Raw genomic sequence first — 17,163 nt, forward strand, 5'->3', positions numbered from 1 at the left:
CTTATCTTCCATTTTTCCGGAGAAAGAAACTGTTGATAAGCAAAGTCAGATCAGGGCTTAATTCAAAACAGCCCCTTGCAGGGTATGACCAAGAATCAGAATAGTCTCCTGTCCCCTACACCACCTGCCCCAAGGGCTCATGGAATCCTGAAGGGAATCATCAGCAAAGAAAGAGTTCTGCTTCATTTGGTGCTGGGTGTATTTTATCGTCTTTTCATCCTTTGGAAAATTCTTTGGAAAAGCTTTAAAAACTCTGTTAACCGGAATGTTCATTTTACACCGTCTCCCCATCCACCCAACTTTTTGAATAAGTTAGAGCATGTGTATACATTTTTACTCTCGGTGCTGCCCTTGCAGAACATACGCACAGAAATCCCTTCTAGATGTTCTGTTTTACTTGTTTTTGTCTGTCTTAGGAAATAAAAGTTAATGATCTGCACTTGAAAGAGACGGCTAAAAGTGATATTCAGAAATAAATAGGACATGTTCAGACTTATGTGCATTTAACTTTATTCCCCCTGACTTCGAGTAGTCTTTCTCTGGCCATTCCTGAAGGTGAGATTTTAAGCAACAGTTCCCCGTCTTTCTCTTTCCTCCCAGTTCTTTCTTTTTCCTAACACTTTGATTTGTAGGAACCAGCAGCAAGCAAAGGAGGCAACTGAACTTGAATTTTTAGCTCAGCCCTCTGCTGAGTAAGAAGCAGGAGGAGTTCACAGTGTAGTAGGAGTCCTGGGAATTTGGTGGGGAATGGTCACTCCCTATTCCTGGGGAATCGAGATCCCCCGCAACATCCCAGAAAATGTTCTGTTGGTAAGACATCAGCCATCCCCTTAGCTGGAGCTAGGCAGTGATAACCTTCTAGAAGGTGCATGTGGGTCTGCTTAGGGGGAAAACAACTCTTCCTTTCTTCCTAGGGCCTGCTTTCATTGTTAAAACATTTTGCTTATTCTGCACTCCCTGGATGCTAGAATACTGGAAATCCCTACCTTGCCCTATTTCTTGTTTGGTGGCATGGAGAGACCTCAAAGCTTGTGAGCATATGCGGCTGTGAGGCTGGCTGAGAGTGTCCTTGCGCTGTGTAAGCATGGCCATCGTGCCTATCCAAGTGAGCAGGGCTGAGCAAAAACAGAGGAGGACTTGAATGGGGGAAGGAGGAGAGTGAGAGCTGCTGCAGAGAGAGGCCCAGGTGGGGAGCCAGGAGCCCTGGGTCTCAGGCCCAGCTCTGCCACTTTCTCACTGCAGGCACAAATGAGCTCATTTGCAGATTTGCCTGGTAAGTGGCAGCCATCCCCGAGTACAAGGACGCCTGAAGCCGTGTGTTGCTCTGGACAAAGCGTTTAACCTCTAGTCTTAGAGCCTCAGTTTCCTTGTCCGTTCAGTGGGGATGATACTAGCTTCTGCTTTCGGGGTTATCAGAAAGATCAAATCAAATAATGGAGAAGAGAATGTTTTGAGATGTTGAAAGTACTGTAGAGTATCAAGTGGCTTATTACTAATGCCTCAGCCTTTTCCTTGTCTTCCCTAAGTACGGGGTGATGTGAGTTGCTCCCATGTCATGCCTTTCTTCTCCCCTCCATTGAATCTATTAGACACGGAGATAGACCGTTTTTCTTCAGTTGGCCCGGGCTAAGAATTGTTTTCAGTTCTTGGTGTCCATACCATTCACAGTGAAGGTAGTTGACCAGTGTGGTCACATGACTTGCCGAAGAGGCATTTCTGTTTTCTACACGTCTCTATTGCTGTTTGGATGTAGAGAACACGGGCCTAACTTTACACCTTTGAAAATGACTTCGGGTATTGATGTGGCTTGTGAACGCAGACTCCGTAGACCTGTAAAAATGATGGCATGTGGTTGTCTGTGGGGATTAGCTAGGGCACAGGGTTCACGCTCAGAAAGCTCCTGCCCCGGGACCCCACGGCAGCTCCTGTCCGTGTGTCAGAACAGGGCACCGGACTTACCATTGGCAAAGCTTTCTTAAAAAGTGAAACTGGTCTTAGACTTGACTCTCTCTACCTCTCCACAGTGCCGGAAGCCGCCTAGTGACCCCCAGGAACCCACCAAGAAAAGCCCCAAGGGGGCTTCAGATTCAGGAAAAGAGCACAATGGAGTCAGGGTAAAGCACAAGCACCGGAAGCCAACAAAGCCGGATTCCCAGTCTCCAGGAAAGCGAGCCGATGGCCACGAGGAAGGTAGGCTCCACAGGTCCACGCCCTCTGGGCTGCAGAGGGGTCCCCGAGGCAGGTCAGTGGCGGGGTGGGTAGTGGCTCTGCACTGCCCAGAGAGTGAGACTTATTTGTTATGGAAGGAAGATAAAATCGACACCTGTAAAATCAAAGGCAAGGGAGAAGGGGCTTATTCTGTTCATCCTGATTACTTGAAATAGATACACAGAAGGCCGAAGAAAAGATGGTTTTCAGACAAACAAAAGTCAGTCCTCCAACAGAGTAGCCGACCCATTACCGTGCAGTGGGTCTAAGTTCAGAGATGAAACGGGGTTCATGAGGACTGAGACCAAAACAGGATGGGGTTCATGAAACTCATTTTGGTATATTCGAAAACTCCCATTATAAAAAGTTAAGAAATTAATACCCAGATACCTAGCCAGAAGCATTTAGGGAAATCCTGAACCCTTATTATTGAGGGACACGCGGTATGTCTGCTGTAGGAAGGTGTGTACTTGACCTGTGTGCTCTGCCACTGATAGTTCCTTGGTGCCCTCATCACGGGGAGACGCCCATGTATTCCCATGCACAGTAGCCTGTTCTCATGGCCTTGCCTGTCTGACATGACCTGCCTTTTTCTAGTCTGTTCTTATGTGGTATTTTCCCTTTGTCCACTACTCTCTGCTCCCATCTTCCTGCCTCGCCCAGTCCTCTACGATCCACTCGGGTTGCCCTTGTCTGGGACCTGCTCCAGCCTAGTTCTAGCTGTGCGGAAGTGTGGCAGCCTCCTGGTCCTGCAGGCAGCCAGGCCTTCAACTGGCTGGCATGCTGCCAAATCGATTCTACACACAGCCCTTTATTTGGTGTCACCAAAAGTGACCCAGCTCCCAGTTCTCAAAAACTACTGGGAGGTGCTCCTTCTCCAAGAGATGCACGCAGGTGAGAGCATGAGGAGAGCCAAGGAGACCCTGGGAAAGATGCAAACCCTCCCTTGATTTTTGCACCCAAGCCTCTTGGGTGGGTGGGAGGGGGCGGCTTCCAGTCCCTGGTCTCCTGATTGTGATATTTCGACCTTCTGCCCTGAAACCACACATCACTCCAGGTTCCTTGGAGAAGAAAGCAAAGAGCAGTTTCCGTGACTTCATCCCCGTGGTTCTGAGCACACGAACGCGCAGTCAGTCTGGTGAGTGAGTCTGAAGCCGTGGCCCATCTTGGCCCTTCTCTGCAGAGAGAGGTAGAAATCTGGTTGAGCGATTTTGCCTTTGGCCCAGGTGGAGAGTGAGAATTTGACTCACTGTGCTGAGATGCCCAGCTCCCTGCAGAGATCGGAGAGCCCAGGGGAGGGGGAACACGGCCCACGATGTTAGGACTGCTTGCTTCGACTTTCTAAACGGGGCTTTTCCGAGCAGGGATTTGATGTTTCTTGTTGGCAGCCAATGGTGGGAAGAGGCAAGGCCTATGCCACTCAGGAAACCTGGCCTACTCCAAGCTTTGGCTTCTCATGATGAATGGGGCCAGTGTCAGGCATGGACATCCAACCTTTGGACTTGCTGCCCTGGGTGACAGGCATGAACAAAGTCGGAAATGGTCACTGGGTTTTCAGGGCCGGTAGAATCACATTTGGTCTCCTGAATTTGTATTCAGTGTGTGAAAAAAAAGAGCTCTTTCTAGTCCCCGCTAGCGTGTGCTAGCCTCCACGTTGGTATGTAGCGCTAGAAGTGGTTGCCCTGGTTCACCCGTATTTCCATGCAAAGTGGATGGAATGGGGAAGCAGGGCGCAGTGTAAACTCTGCTAGCTGACATTCTATTAACTGGCACCTCAGCACATGGAGAGCGCGGTGGTAATTGGGGCTCGTAATGACGGCCTGGAGGCCTTGCAAAATCCTGAAGTGTCTTCTGAATCATCAAAGAGTGATTACATTACACCCAGTCTCGTTTTACTGTTAAACACATTGTACTGTATTTGATTCTTTGGAAATTGGTGATCCCTGTGTGATCTCTATGGTGATTCCGTATTAACCAGAATATTAGATTAACCAGAACACTTTGTTCCTTGCCTGGTCTATATATGGACATTTTGCTAAATATTCGCTCTCTTTAAACGGTCTGACTGACTTGAAACTTTGGTTAAGGACTGTTCATGTGCCTCGAAACCATTTCTTTCTTCTGCTGACCTCGCTTGTGTTTGGGGACTGTCAAGTTAATAGCGAGTCCTTGGGAGAAAGGTGGTTGGGTATCAAAGCTGCCTCGGAGGGAGACTGTCAGATCTGCTGTTGTGCTAAACCGGGCCAGTTATACTTTTGTGGTTAGCACAGTTGAAGGAAGGAGTGGGGATGAAAATGGCCTCTTGGCAAGATGGTGGAGGAGACCAGGAAAGGTACCATCGTGCTGGGGTGCTGTGGAGAGGGGAGGGAAGCGCCTGCCCAGCTGGGAGGAGCGGCTGTGGTGGGGAGGAGGGGGGCATTCAGGGACAGAGCTCCACCCTTGGACTCTCGGCCACTTACTAGGAGGTGGGGTCTGTGTATGAGCATTTGGGCGGGACTAACCCAGGCTGTGTCACAGGAAAGGGACTCCTTGCTTCACTTTTCCTGCGACTCTTCTGTGATGATTCTGCTTGCCCAGGGAGTCTCTGTCAGTGAGCAGGGGCCGGGGTATGCTGCTGATCTGCCCTCCCTACGCTGCCACTGAACCCTGATTTCCCAAAGGGCAGGGACCCGTTGCCCCCTCCTGCTCCTCACATAATGCTCTGCGCCTTGTAAGCACTAAGTAAGAGTTTGTGCAATGACTTAAAGTCACAGCAACATGGATGAGGAAGGGCGTGTGGCTTGGATACTCGATATTTGTGTGGCATATTGGACTCTGTAAAGTGCTTCTGGGTGGGTTATCTCATTTGAGCCTCAAAACAGTCCTGTGAGGCCAGTAAGGCAGAGAACAGTGTCCCTGTTCTATAGAGGAGGAAACAGAAGTGAAGGAACCTTCCCAGAGCACACAGCTAATAACTGGCAGAGCCTGAACTTGAACCCAGACCTTCAAGCTTCTAATCCGGGGCACTTGCTTCGCCACCATACTCTTTGTCCTTTGAAGAGGTCCCTGACCGTCCTCTGTACATCCCGTCCACAGGAGGCATCTGTAGCCCCTTTGCTGGTGTGGCAGACAGTGACATGGGAAGCCAGGAGGTCTTCCCCACAGAGGAGGAAGAAGATGTGACCCCCACCCCAGCTAAGCGTCGAAAGGTGAGAAAAACCCAACGGGACACCCAGTATCGCAGCCACCATGCCCAGGACAAGACTCTGCTGAGCCAGGGCCGCCGGCACCTGTGGCGAGCCCGAGAAATGCCCTGGAGGACAGAGGCTGCCCGGCAAATGTGGGACACCAATGAGGAGGAGGAGGAAGACGAGGAGGAGGGCCTGGTGAAGAGGAAGAAGCGGAGACGACAGAAGAGCCGGAAGTATCAGACTGGGGAGTACCTGACAGAGCAAGAAGAAGAGCAGCGGCGGAAAGGGAGAGCAGGTAAGGCTGGCTGGGGGCTGCTGCCCCAGCGAGCTGCTGGCACTCAGCCCCAGGCCACAGTGACTTTGGCTTCTGGGGACCCTCGGGCATCTCGGGTGTTCCCACCTCCGCCTTCTCCTCGCCAGCCGAAGGCCTCTGCACCCGTAGAAACCTGGTGCTGTGAGCTCCAGCTGCCAGAGGTGGTCGCTCAACTCCAGGCCCCAGTTTTTGGCTTGGGGTTCAGATTGAATGAGTTTGGACTGACCTGCAGGGAAGCAGAGGACATGAAGGCCCGAGCCCTCCAGTTTCATGTAAGAGTCTGAACCCCTGGGCAAGGCCACAAGGGCTTCCTTGGCATGGGACAACTCGATACCAGGGAGTTCTCTGGTTGACCTGAGGGAGCTGGGTCTTAGGAGGCTGGGTTCTCTCTCCTAGAATCCTGGGTTCAAGAAGAAAGAGGCATTGGCTGCCTTTCCTGGGATGCCACCAGCCCCTACACTAAAAAGAAGTACAAAGTTTCTTCAACTTAACAGAAGAACTTCAAGTAGAAGCGGGCACAACTTTGCTTTCTCAATTAAAGCTACAGAGGTTATTAAGAGGCAGAGTGAAGCTTTGAGGTGACCTGAGGTGGCATCAGTTTTGTTCGACCTGAGTCGGAAGAGCAGGCAGACGAAGGAGAAACCCAAGCTGTCTTTGGCTATTTGGCTCTGCCAGATGCTGTCATGTGTAATCACGGAGGCACAGACTATCACCGAGGCCTGTATCAGTATGTTCTGCTAAGTACTGGTCAGGCCCATTTCTGTTGTTTTTGTTTTGGGGGGGGCAGCATTTCTATAACATGTTTCTAGATGAACAAAAAATATGTCTCTGGGTTCCATAAGAGCATATCTGTGTCTCACTCTTCCTTTGACCTCTGCCCCTGAAGCAACAGTTGATTGTCTCTGATAATGTATTTATCCTGAGCCGGTGGGAAAGATCCACAGTCTCCCTATTGTTGAAAATGGAAGAACTGCCTTCTGAAGGGATAGTGGATTCTGGGTTTGCTCTAACGCAGAGAAGGCTAACCCTCACTTCCAGCTCGGCTTAAGCAGAGATGTAGCTGATACCATCCCCACACTGCAGAGGGTAATGGAGCTAATCGTCATCAACTGTGGGAGACTGAGGATAATTTTCCCTTTTTCCTGCCAGAGCCGTAAGGGATTGGTCAGGAACGAGACGTCAAGTCGTTGGTCTCAGCCGCTTGTGTTAGGATGAAGAGGAGCTTTGGCGTCACTTAGTCTTCTTTACTGAGAGCTGGTTTCCTACGAGCTGGGACTCTTCCCGCGGAACTTACTGGTTTGGAATCAGAAGGACCTTTGAGGTTTCCTGGTTCCATTTTCCGTCGAAAAGCAGAGATCTCTGTAGCACTGTGGACAGGTAGCCTTTACGTAAACACCTCCCAGGGCATGGAGAACACTGCTTGGCAAGGCATCCTGTTGGATTTGGGGACAGCTTTGGTTGTTGAAATGCAGGTCATTCTCCCTCCATGCATGTGGCTAAGGGTTTTGAGTCAAGGCTCTTGGCTTTGGCTTATGGTTTGGTTGCCTTCCTCCAGATCCAGTGGTGACATCTTCATGAAGGGATTGCCTGGCAAACATCTCTCTTCTTAGGAAAGCTCTGAACCTTCCTATTGCTACCTGTCTTTCAGGTTGACATGAGGAAGTCAGGCAGAGGCCAAACTAGACAGGTCACCTTATTTCTTTTTTTTCTTTTCTTTTTTAAAAGATTTTCTTTATTTATTTGACAGACAGAGATCACAAGTAGGCAGAGAGGCAGGCAGAGAGAAGGGAGGGGAAGCCGGCTCCCCGCTGAGCAGAGAGCCCGATGCGGGGCTCGATCCCAGGACCCTGGGATCATGACCTGAGCCAAAGGCAAAGACTTTAACCCACTGAGCCACCCAGGCGCCCCAGGTCACCTTATTTCTGTCTGAGCCTCATGACCTTTCTGGTTTTTTTGAGGATTGTATTTATTTATTTGAAAGAGAGAGAGCGCTAGCACGAGTCAGGATGAGGGGTGGGGTGGGCAGAGGGAGAGGGAGAAGCAGACTCCGCACTGAGCATAGAGCCTGTCACAGGGCTCGATCCCGGGATCCCGAGATCGTGACCTGAGCCGAAGGCAGACTGTCAACCGACTGAGCCACCCAGGCGCCCTCACAACCTTTCCTCTTGTCCTGGGCTTCGATATGTCCCTCCTTGACCTGAAGAGGGGATAGAAAGAGACGCTTCCACTCATGCAGCTACTACGTCTACTCTGTTTCTTTCCGTGCTACTATGAAGTTCTTGCTCCACTGCAGCTGTATAAACTCCGGAGCCTGCCCCGCCCTGGGTAAGCCAGGTAGGGAGCTGCTGCTTTTCCTCGGGCGGTAAATGCCGCAACATGGCTTCCCCATGTTTCCTGACGTCCTCCCTCACAAGGCACCGTTCTGTTCCTTCCTCTTTTGACTCAGCCCAGACTTGTTGCATCAAAAGCCCCGGTTGAGAATGTCTCGTTGGAATTGCCATTAGAAGCCATCTAACGTGGCAGTTCTTGAATGAGTGGGGGGACCCACGAGCGGGTTGGAGAGAGTTGGGAGAAAGCGCTGGTGTGATAGCTGCTGGCCTCCTAAGTGCCGCACATAACCTAGAGCCAGTTCTTCGTACTCTGGTGATGGCTTCCACATCTGGACTTGGCCTTGGTAATGTCACATGTGAGAACATATGCCGCAGTGGAGGGAAGCCAGCTGAGAATTCTTGGATCTTGCTCAACCCTCTTGGTTCACAAATTGGAGAAACTGAGGCTGCAGTTATTCATTTTGTAGACAAACCGATCTTTTGCCATGTGCTCAGTCCTGTGGGGGAAATAAAGAACACATGGGCAGGGCCTTCCCTAAAGAGCTTACTGAAATAATATGGTAAGGATGCCTTTCTCTTTATAACACCTTTTAAAGGGGTTTTGTATATGTTACCTCATTTAATTCTCATACCAGTCCTCTGATGTGGAGTAGGTCTTCTCCATTTTACAGACAAAGAAACTGTGGGAGATTATGACTTGCCTCCAGCTAGTTACACAGCCAGTGGCCAAGCCATGTGACGCTAATATTAGTTAAGAGATAAGGGTTAACCCAAACTATCCCCGCTGTACCTGAGGTTTAGGACTGGCCTGTGGGATGAGGCTCTTGGCAATGAAATTCCCAGTGCCACTCAGGGTTCCATCCAGAAAGAGCTGTAAGAATCACAACACACTGTTTTAAAATAAAGGTTTTGTTTATTTATTTTAGATTGGGGGGTGAGTTGGGGGAGGAGCATCGGGGGAGGGACAAAGAAGGGGAAAGAATCTCAAGCAGACTCCATGCTGAGCGTGGAGCCTGATGGGGGATCCATCCCACCACCCCAGGATCATGACCTGAGCTGAAACCAGGAGTCAGCTGCATAACCAGCTGAGCCACCCAGGTGCCCCTTGAATCACAGCCACGCTTTTTGAAACTAGAAAGTGCTTTGTCTAGTAAGCACTGGTTAGAATTAGAGAGGTTGCCCAGGGTATCCTGGTGACTTGATTTCCAACCTGGGAGGGCAGCAGGTTTTTGTGACTGCACATCAGCTAAGTAGGCCCAGGGCGCCTTCTGATTTCAGGGAGTTTCTGTGGCTTTGATCTGCATGTCTTCAGCGAATGACCAACCAGGCAGTCAGGTGGGTGAGTGGAGGCAGTGAGGGAAGACCTCCGTTTACACCCCACCCCATTATACTTCATACTTCGCTTCAGCAGAACGGCTAAATTTGTTTTCATATTGGAGTGGGGAAAGAGACAAAGGGGATGGGGAAAAAGCTGAAAATAAAGTTCCGATTTGCTCTGGCTATGGGGAAATCCTTTTAAAATTACCCTCATCTTGGGGACAGCCACCTGGGCCGCCCCCTGCTGGCAGGGCTGGGAGTGGTCATCTGCTCGGAGAGCAGGGACTTTGTTGTTAAGTACAGTGGGCACTTGCGAAGCATTTAGTGGCATTATTGGCACCACACTAGACTCTGGTAGCTGCTCGTTACACAACTCAGCACTGAGATTCGACTCCCCAAAGCCTTCTGATTCATCATAGAGGAAGGTATTGCTTTTCTGTGCTCCATTTCCCTGACATCCATTCTTTCCTGTTTCTTGCCTTCAGATTTAAAGGCTCGGAAGCAGAAGACTTCCTCCCAAAGTTCGGAGCACCGCCTCAGGAACAGGAACCTTCTCTTGCCCAACAAAGCCCAGGGGATCTCGGATTCACCAAACGGTTTCCTCCCAAATAACCTGGAGGAGCCAGCCTGCCTTGAAAATTCAGAAAAGCCATCAGGAAAACGGAAGTGCAAGACCAAGCACATGGCAAATGTCTCAGAAGAGGCCAAGGTGCGTTGCCAGTGAGGGGACTTGGTGGGAAGGGAGCGGGCTAGGGCGGCAGGCATTCCCAAGGCTCCTTGATCAACAGTCGTCTGAGTGAGTGAGTCAGTGGACGGGGAGGACCAAACGAACTCATATTTATTGAAGCATTTTGAAGTAGTTCTAGGCGAGTTGGGGGTTACATTTGAAGAATGGGACCTAAAGTTATCAGTTAACAATAAGAGCCTGAAAACTCTCAGGTTTGGTTCTTCCTGGCTTTTCCTCAACAGGCCTTGGATTTCCTTTGAGTTAAGGAAGAGTTGAAGAATATGGCAGGATGTTCGCCTGAATAGCTTGTTAACATCCAGTCAGGAAGCTTTCATCTGGGCTTAACTCCCTGGAAACCAGTCAGAGTTTTCTGAGTCAATCAAGGTAGAAAGCAACTTGTAGAAGCAGGGATGTTGAGGTCCAAACAAAGGTTGCCTGAGGGTAGGACTGAGAGAGTTAGAGCTGCCCTCCCACCACTAACTCACCAGTTCCTTTGCTTCTCAGAGAGGCTCTCACCAGTCAGTAGCCAGGCCAGCATTCTAGAATCCCTGTTCATAATTGAATAATTGACATCTTTTTGGGGGGTCTGATGTTTACATCATTGGTTTTGGGTTTCACGTTGTACCATTTGCAAAAAATAACACGGTTCTCAGTCCTCGGGTGAACTTTACATTCGAAAGAAGCAAAGGTCCAGGCTCCAGTGTCATTGGCCACCAAAAAAAAAAAAAAAAAAAAACCACCAAAGGTCAGAATGGGCTTATTTGGTGGTTGTGATTTTTCCAGCTCTTTCCAGCTTGGAGTGGCAGTGGCAAAAGGCAGGAGACCCAGGTGCTTATCTCCCCCTCCTTTTCCCTTGTCCCTCCTGGAATCCGGTTCTAGCTCAAACAAAGTATCCAAGCCTATTTCCTCATCTTAAAAATGGAAATAAGGGGCGCCTGGGTGGCTCAGTGGGTTAAAGCCTCTGCCTTCAGCTCAGGTCATAATCCCAGGGTCCTGGGATCTAGCCCCACATTCCTTTCTCTGCTCAGCAGGGAGCCTGCTTCCCCCTGTCTCTCTGCCTGCCTCTCTGCCTACTTGTGATCTCTGCCAAATAAATAAATAAAATCTTTTTAAAAAATGGAGATGATACTCCATGTCCTTTCCATCTCACAAGGGTACTTGGGGGAACAAAGGAGGCAAGGGTTGTAAAAGGCTTTGATAATCATAAAGTGCTCTTTGAGGTTGGTGTACATCCTTGAGCTTCAGGTTGAGGCAAGGATGAGAGGACAGAGGCACAGAATGGCAAGGTAGTAGTGACCACTCCCTCAGACCGCCAGAGGGAGCGGGGCAGGGGGAATAAAGAAGCCTGGTCCGTGCTGAGTGCTCCCTTCCCGTGGCCATTCTTAATTCCCGCAGTGGCTGTTAGAGGTAGGCACTGTTGTCCTCGTTTTATGGTGAGGAAAGTGAAGCTCCAGGAGGCTAAGGGACTGGCACGAGGTTACTCAGTGGTCACGAGTGACAACGAGGGGACGTGATGCAGGTCTCACCGCCCCGGCTCTTTCCATGTGCCTCCCGTCTATATCTGGGAGACGCTGGGGTTGGGGACGCCCAGGCAGGGACACACTGCAATGCTGAGCAGCTCTGGTGAAAGGTGGGCGTCCCCCTCCTCTTCCCCCCTGCTTCTCCCTCATACGGCCCCATCCCACACAAAGGTGACTGGCTGCCTGACATTCAGCAGCACACGCTGGTAGTTGTGTCTGGTTATTCCGCTTGGCAGTGTCTGCTGAAATGTTCCTCCCAGAGAGGTTTTGTCCCTTCACAGGGCCTCCCTTTCTCCCTCCCGCCTTTCTTTCTCTCCCAGTCCCCACCACCTGCTCTGGATGCCCCCATGCCATGGTGCTTTGTAGTGGGAAGCAGGGCGGGGGGAGGGCGGGGGACGCGCCTGCAACACTAAAGCTGGGGCATCGGCCAAAGGCTTCTTCCCACAGGGGCTCTGAGCCAGGGAGGAAGAGGGGAGGGGGCGGGGCCCCCATTTGTTCTTGCTCCTCCCCCTCTCAGGCAGCCTCCCTTGTCTCTGGTGGCTCTTGCCCCCAGAAGGAAAGTCACCCTTTGGCTCCCAGCTTGGCTTAGCAAAAACCCAGGCACTTTACCCAGCCTCCTCCAGTATGGCCGTTATCTACCTCTGCCCTCCTGGCTGTAGAGCTACACCCTACACTGATCAGCCGTGCCTTCCTGCTAGTGATTGGACCTCTCTGCCCTTTGGAGATGCAGATGGACAGCAGTTCCAGTTCTCTTGGGATTTACCAGAGGAGACAAATGCCCTGGGCTCTGGTCTTCTCCCTGCTGCCATCGCTTTCCAAGCTTCATGATTTTCGGTAACTTTTCAGTCTGCCCAGGGCTCTGCACAGAGCTGGCTTGAATCAAGTCAACAAATATGTGTTGTGATGATGTGTCCAGCCCGGAGGGAAGTGCTGTAAGGAACAAAAGGGAAGATGACAGGGTGCCTGGGTGGCTCAATGGGGTAAAGCCTCTGCCTTCGGTTTGGGTCATGGTCCTGGTGTCCTGGGATCGAGCCCCACATCGGGCTCTCTGCTCTGCGGGGAGCCTGCTTCCTCCTCTCTCTCTGCCTGCCTCTCTGCCTACTTGTGATCTCTGTCTGTCAAATAAATACATAAAATCTTTAAAAAAGAGAGAGAGAGAAGATAACAATGTGAACCCTGCCCCAAAGGAGCCTCAAACCCAGCAGGAGGCCAGACTTGTCCATGAAATGGTATAAGGAAGTTAAAAGTCTGGCATCAAGTATCAGATTATTTGTTTCAGGCTAGGTGGCCTGCATATGTGGAGAAGGAAGTCTAGAGTGTTGTAAAAGATTGTAGAACACATAGGATTTCTGTGAGACTTTAGTAATGCTCTGAGGGATTTGGATAAGTGGTATGTGTTAGTTGTCTCTTGTGCTCTAACAGATTTTCCTCAACCTTACCTCAACACAACAACAAACACACTATCTCCCACAGCTTCTGGCGGTCAGGGATTCATGAGCAGCTTAGCTGGGTCTGGCTTGGGGTCTCCTGTGAGGTTGCGGTCAAGGTGTCAACCAGGGCTCCATTAAACTGAAGGCTTGACTGGAGTGGGAGGGTCTGCTTCCAGGGGGGCTACCTCACATGGCTGGTCATTGGCAGGAGACGCCTCCTTGCCTTGCCCTGGGGACCTCTCCAAAGGACTGCTTGAGTGTCCTTTGGAGAGTGTCCTTTGACGTGGCAACTGGATTCCCCCAGAACAAGTGATCCAAAAAAGAGTAAGGCTGAAGCCACATTGTCTTTTAGGAAGTGGCCTTGGAAGTCAAACACTGTCACCTCTGCACACTCCTGTTGGCTACACAGATCAGCCCTGTTCAGTGCAGGAGGGGGCTACATGAGAGCACAAATATCAGGGGTATCATCAGGGGCCAACTTAGAATCTGATGAGGGCAACTTAGAGTCTGCCCTCTGGTCACCCAGTGATTCATGTCCCTCCCACACGCAAGGTGGACCCACCTCTCGCAAGGTCCTCCGAAGTCTTGTCCAGTTAGGACTTCAGCTCTCAGTTTATTTATATTTTTTTAAAATTGTATTTATTTATTTGAGAGGCACAAAGAGAATGAGCGAGAGCATGAGTCGGGGAGGGAGAGAGGCAGAGGGAGAAGCAGGCTCCCTGCTGAGCTGAGAGCCAGTCTCAGGGCTCCATCCCAGGACCCTGGGATCATGACCTGAGCTGAAGACAGACGCTTCACCCACTGAGCCACCCAGGTGCCCCCAGCTCCTAGTTTAGAATCTCATCATCTAACTTAGGTCCGGTGTAAATGAGGCTCCTTCGGTCTGGTTCCTCGAGTACAGTTTCTCAAACACGGTTCCTCCCCATGTGAAGAGCCCATAAGCGAGAAAGTGAGGCTCAGAGAGGTTGGGCCTTAATCCAGGTCTTGTAACTAGTGGGTGGCAGAGGCAAGATTCCAAACTGACATCTTTCTGACTTGAGCCCATGTGCTTTGCACCACGCAAGGTGGGCATGGATGTGATCCAGGGCTGGGGTGTGGAGGAAGGTGGGAAGAGCCTGGGGCAGGTTAGGAGGCAGGTTTTTGCCACAGGAGTGAAAGCCTCAGCAGCTGTACGTCTTTGGTCAAAGATACCTATCTCCACTTCTCCTTCCTATCAGTTTGCTTCACTCATTTAGAAATAGGAGTTGTCAAAACCGCAACAAATGGAATGGAGGCAGGTAAAGAAGGCATGTGGAGTGCTTCGGGGAAGCTGGGATGTCCCCTCTGTCTCTGATTTCCAATCCCTTGGTCATTTTTTGGCTTATGTGGTTGAGGATTTGAGCCCCCTCAACATCGGGGTGGGAGTGGATGGGAACCTGTGCTGATCCAGGACCCCATCTCTGCTTTCCAGGGCAAAGGTCGTTGGAGCCAGCAGAAGACAAAATCTCCCAAGCCTCCCACCCCAGTGAAACCCACAGAACCATGCACACCCTCTAAGTCCCGAAGTGCCGGCCCAGAGGAGGCCTCCGAGTCACCTACAGCCCGGCAGATCCCTCCAGAGGCACGTCGGCTCATAGTGAACAAAAACGCGGGTGAGACCCTCCTGCAGCGGGCGGCCCGTCTTGGCTACAAGGTAGGGAGATCCCCAGCATCTGTGGAGAAGCTTCTCCCGTTGTGTCTTCTGTGGCCTGGGCGGGACTTCGTTTGGACCTGGGGCTTCAACCTCCACTGGACTCCTATGGCCCAGATGGCCTCTGGGGCCGCCTCACTGCTCTCAGGGAGCGTGGGAACGCAAGCTCATTGGACTATCGGTTGGGATTGAAAAGAATTGAAATATTGATAATCCAGCACATTTGTAGGCCAGAAACGGGGTTTTGATGTCGTCTTAAACTTTGCTTTGTGGCAGCTCCCCCACTCAGAGAGGAATGGGAGTGATCACCGCTCACTCTTCACGCCCTCCAGCCTCCCCTCACTGGGACTCCCAATGGCCAGCAGTCAGTGGCGCGTTGGCAGGCGGGGCCGCACTCCGCACTCACACTGCTTCCCTGGGGTTGGAAAGAAAGTGGGAGGGGGAGCTGGCCTGTATTGAGCACCACATTGGTCATGTTAAGAGCTCTTCACCACTGACCCGTGGAGGTAGGTTTTATTAGCCCATTTTACACGTGAGAACATCAAAGCTTAACAATGCTAAGTGATGTGTCCAGGACCATTCAGCTCTTACATATGTATGAGTCTGAATTCCTACCAGGGTCTTTTTGATTCCCAGGTGCCAGGGTAGGGCAGAAGCCTGGCTCTGTGACTATGATAAAACGTTGTCAGGCACTTTTGTTGATATGAACCCCTTGACCACGTATATCTGCCCACCGCACCAATTATTTCCTAAGGATTTGCTCTTAAGGGTGGAGATGTGGGTTTTAGAGTAGGCCTTGTTTGAAGGCTTCCAATCCCTATATCTGACTCATTTAAATATGGGCGCAGTCCCAGCCGGGCTGGTCGGCACAGGAGAACTGCCTTGACAGTGGCTCACTGGCGAGCTGCCCGTCTCTCCTGAGTGCCTAGTTTGGGGGCCAGGGTAGGTGCCAAGGGAGATCTAAGAAAAAAAGATGAGCAACCCCTGCCGTCAGGTTTAACCTTCTTCTACCTGGGGCCAAACCTGGGGCAAGTAGGAGGCCATAGGAGAACCAACCAGGACAGGACAGGAGCAGGTTGGGCAGCCTGTCACGGGAGGGAGGAGGAGTCGTCTGAGGCCTGAGGGAGGAGGCCAGCGTTGTCTGCGTTGGTGAGGAAGGTTGCTCTCCTGAGCGAGCAGAATACTTCCTATACATTCAGGAGATAGCACCCCCATCACAGCACATACTCGCTTGCTTGTTCGCTCACTTTCTCATTTCTCACTCACTTTTTCTCGCTGGCTAGCCTGTGAGCTAACTGTCGGTCAGGATGCCTGAGCCACCCATGTCCCCAGGGTCGGAGAGAGGGCTAATAATAGGCCTCTGGGACTGCTGCCTGCCTTTTCCCCTCAGAAGAGGGGGCCACACCTCCCCTCCCCCTCAGCTTATTCACCAGCTTCTTCTCAGACCAGCTGGGGTGCTTCTAGTCCCGGAGTCCTGCCTCTGGTCCTGTCGTGTAGCCCAGGGAGGCTCATCTTTACCTTGTGAGTGAATGACCACGCTGAGGTATACTCAGAGCAATACTGATTTGAGGGGAAGGCAAGAGCGGACTGCCCTGGGGTAAACATCCAGGGACAGCGCTTACAACTATTAAAACCAGCATCCAGGGAGAGGACTTCAACCCATTCTTTCTTCCTTGTTCTCCAGTTACCGCCAGAGGCTGTGCTTGCCAGCACATGCCTCATTTCTCTGGTCTGGGGCCCTCTTGTAAAGCCCCAGACTAGGGAATCAGGGCTCAGGGAGTTGAAGCCCGAGAGTTTGAGCTCCGGGCGGGCAGGTGAGCCTCTCTGCGGACCTCACCCCAACAACCCACGCCCAGATGAGGGAATATCCTTGGTCGTAATACGGGTCTCCCCACTGCAAAGGAAATAGCCCAGAGCTGAGGCCCTGGCCATGGCACCTCAGGACTGACTTTATTGACAGAAGATTTTGAGACTTGCCCATTAGGCCCCAGAATAAAGTGCAGGTTCTAAGACTTTCTCTTTGGACATTTGGAGAGCTTCGAGCCTAACTGGGGTGATTTCAAGAATTAGGCCTCTCTTCGCTCATGGAGCTGTCCCTGTCCCTGCAGGACGTTGTTCTCTACTGCCTCCAGAAGGACAGCGAAGACGTGAATCACCGCGACAATGCTGGCTACACGGCCCTGCATGAGGCCTGCTCCAGGGGCTGGACCGACATCCTGAACATCCTGTTGGAGCATGGGGCCAACGTGAACTGCAGTGCACAAGACGGCACGAGGCAAGAAGGCCGCTCCCCAGCCCCCCTCCCCCCCACCCCCGGCCCCGCAGCTCAGCCCCTCCCTCCAGAGAACTTGCTGCAGCCTGGGCCTTCGCAGCACACCAAGCCTTGTCGGGAAGTGCTTCAGGAAGACGGCTACAGACCGCTGTGGGGGGGCAGTTTAGGGCAGGGGTGGACGAGTTCCTGGCCGGCCAGCCCACGTTG

General features: G+C 51.5%; 1 protein-coding gene across 3 annotated transcripts in view; it reads left to right on the forward strand.

The window, feature by feature from the left end:
- BCORL1 (BCL6 corepressor like 1) overlaps positions 1 to 17,163 on the forward strand; it is a 42,537-nt gene that overhangs the window by 12,173 nt on the left and 13,201 nt on the right. For 2 of the 3 annotated variants that reach the window (XM_032843334.1, XM_032843333.1), the window contains 6 exons: positions 2,025 to 2,190; positions 3,266 to 3,346; positions 5,284 to 5,673; positions 9,824 to 10,047; positions 14,466 to 14,687; positions 16,793 to 16,959. In XM_032843334.1, the coding sequence (XP_032699225.1) occupies positions 2,025 to 2,190; positions 3,266 to 3,346; positions 5,284 to 5,673; positions 9,824 to 10,047; positions 14,466 to 14,687; positions 16,793 to 16,959 (1,250 nt within the window). The remainder of the gene's footprint in view (positions 1 to 2,024; positions 2,191 to 3,265; positions 3,347 to 5,283; positions 5,674 to 9,823; positions 10,048 to 14,465; positions 14,688 to 16,792; positions 16,960 to 17,163) is intronic. The other variant, XM_032843335.1, reaches the window with a different exon arrangement.

This window comes from Lontra canadensis, unplaced genomic scaffold (assembly GCF_010015895.1).
Source record: "Lontra canadensis isolate GAN:19392208 unplaced genomic scaffold, GSC_riverotter_1.0 scaffold138, whole genome shotgun sequence".
NCBI classification, from domain to species: domain Eukaryota; kingdom Metazoa; phylum Chordata; class Mammalia; order Carnivora; family Mustelidae; genus Lontra; species Lontra canadensis.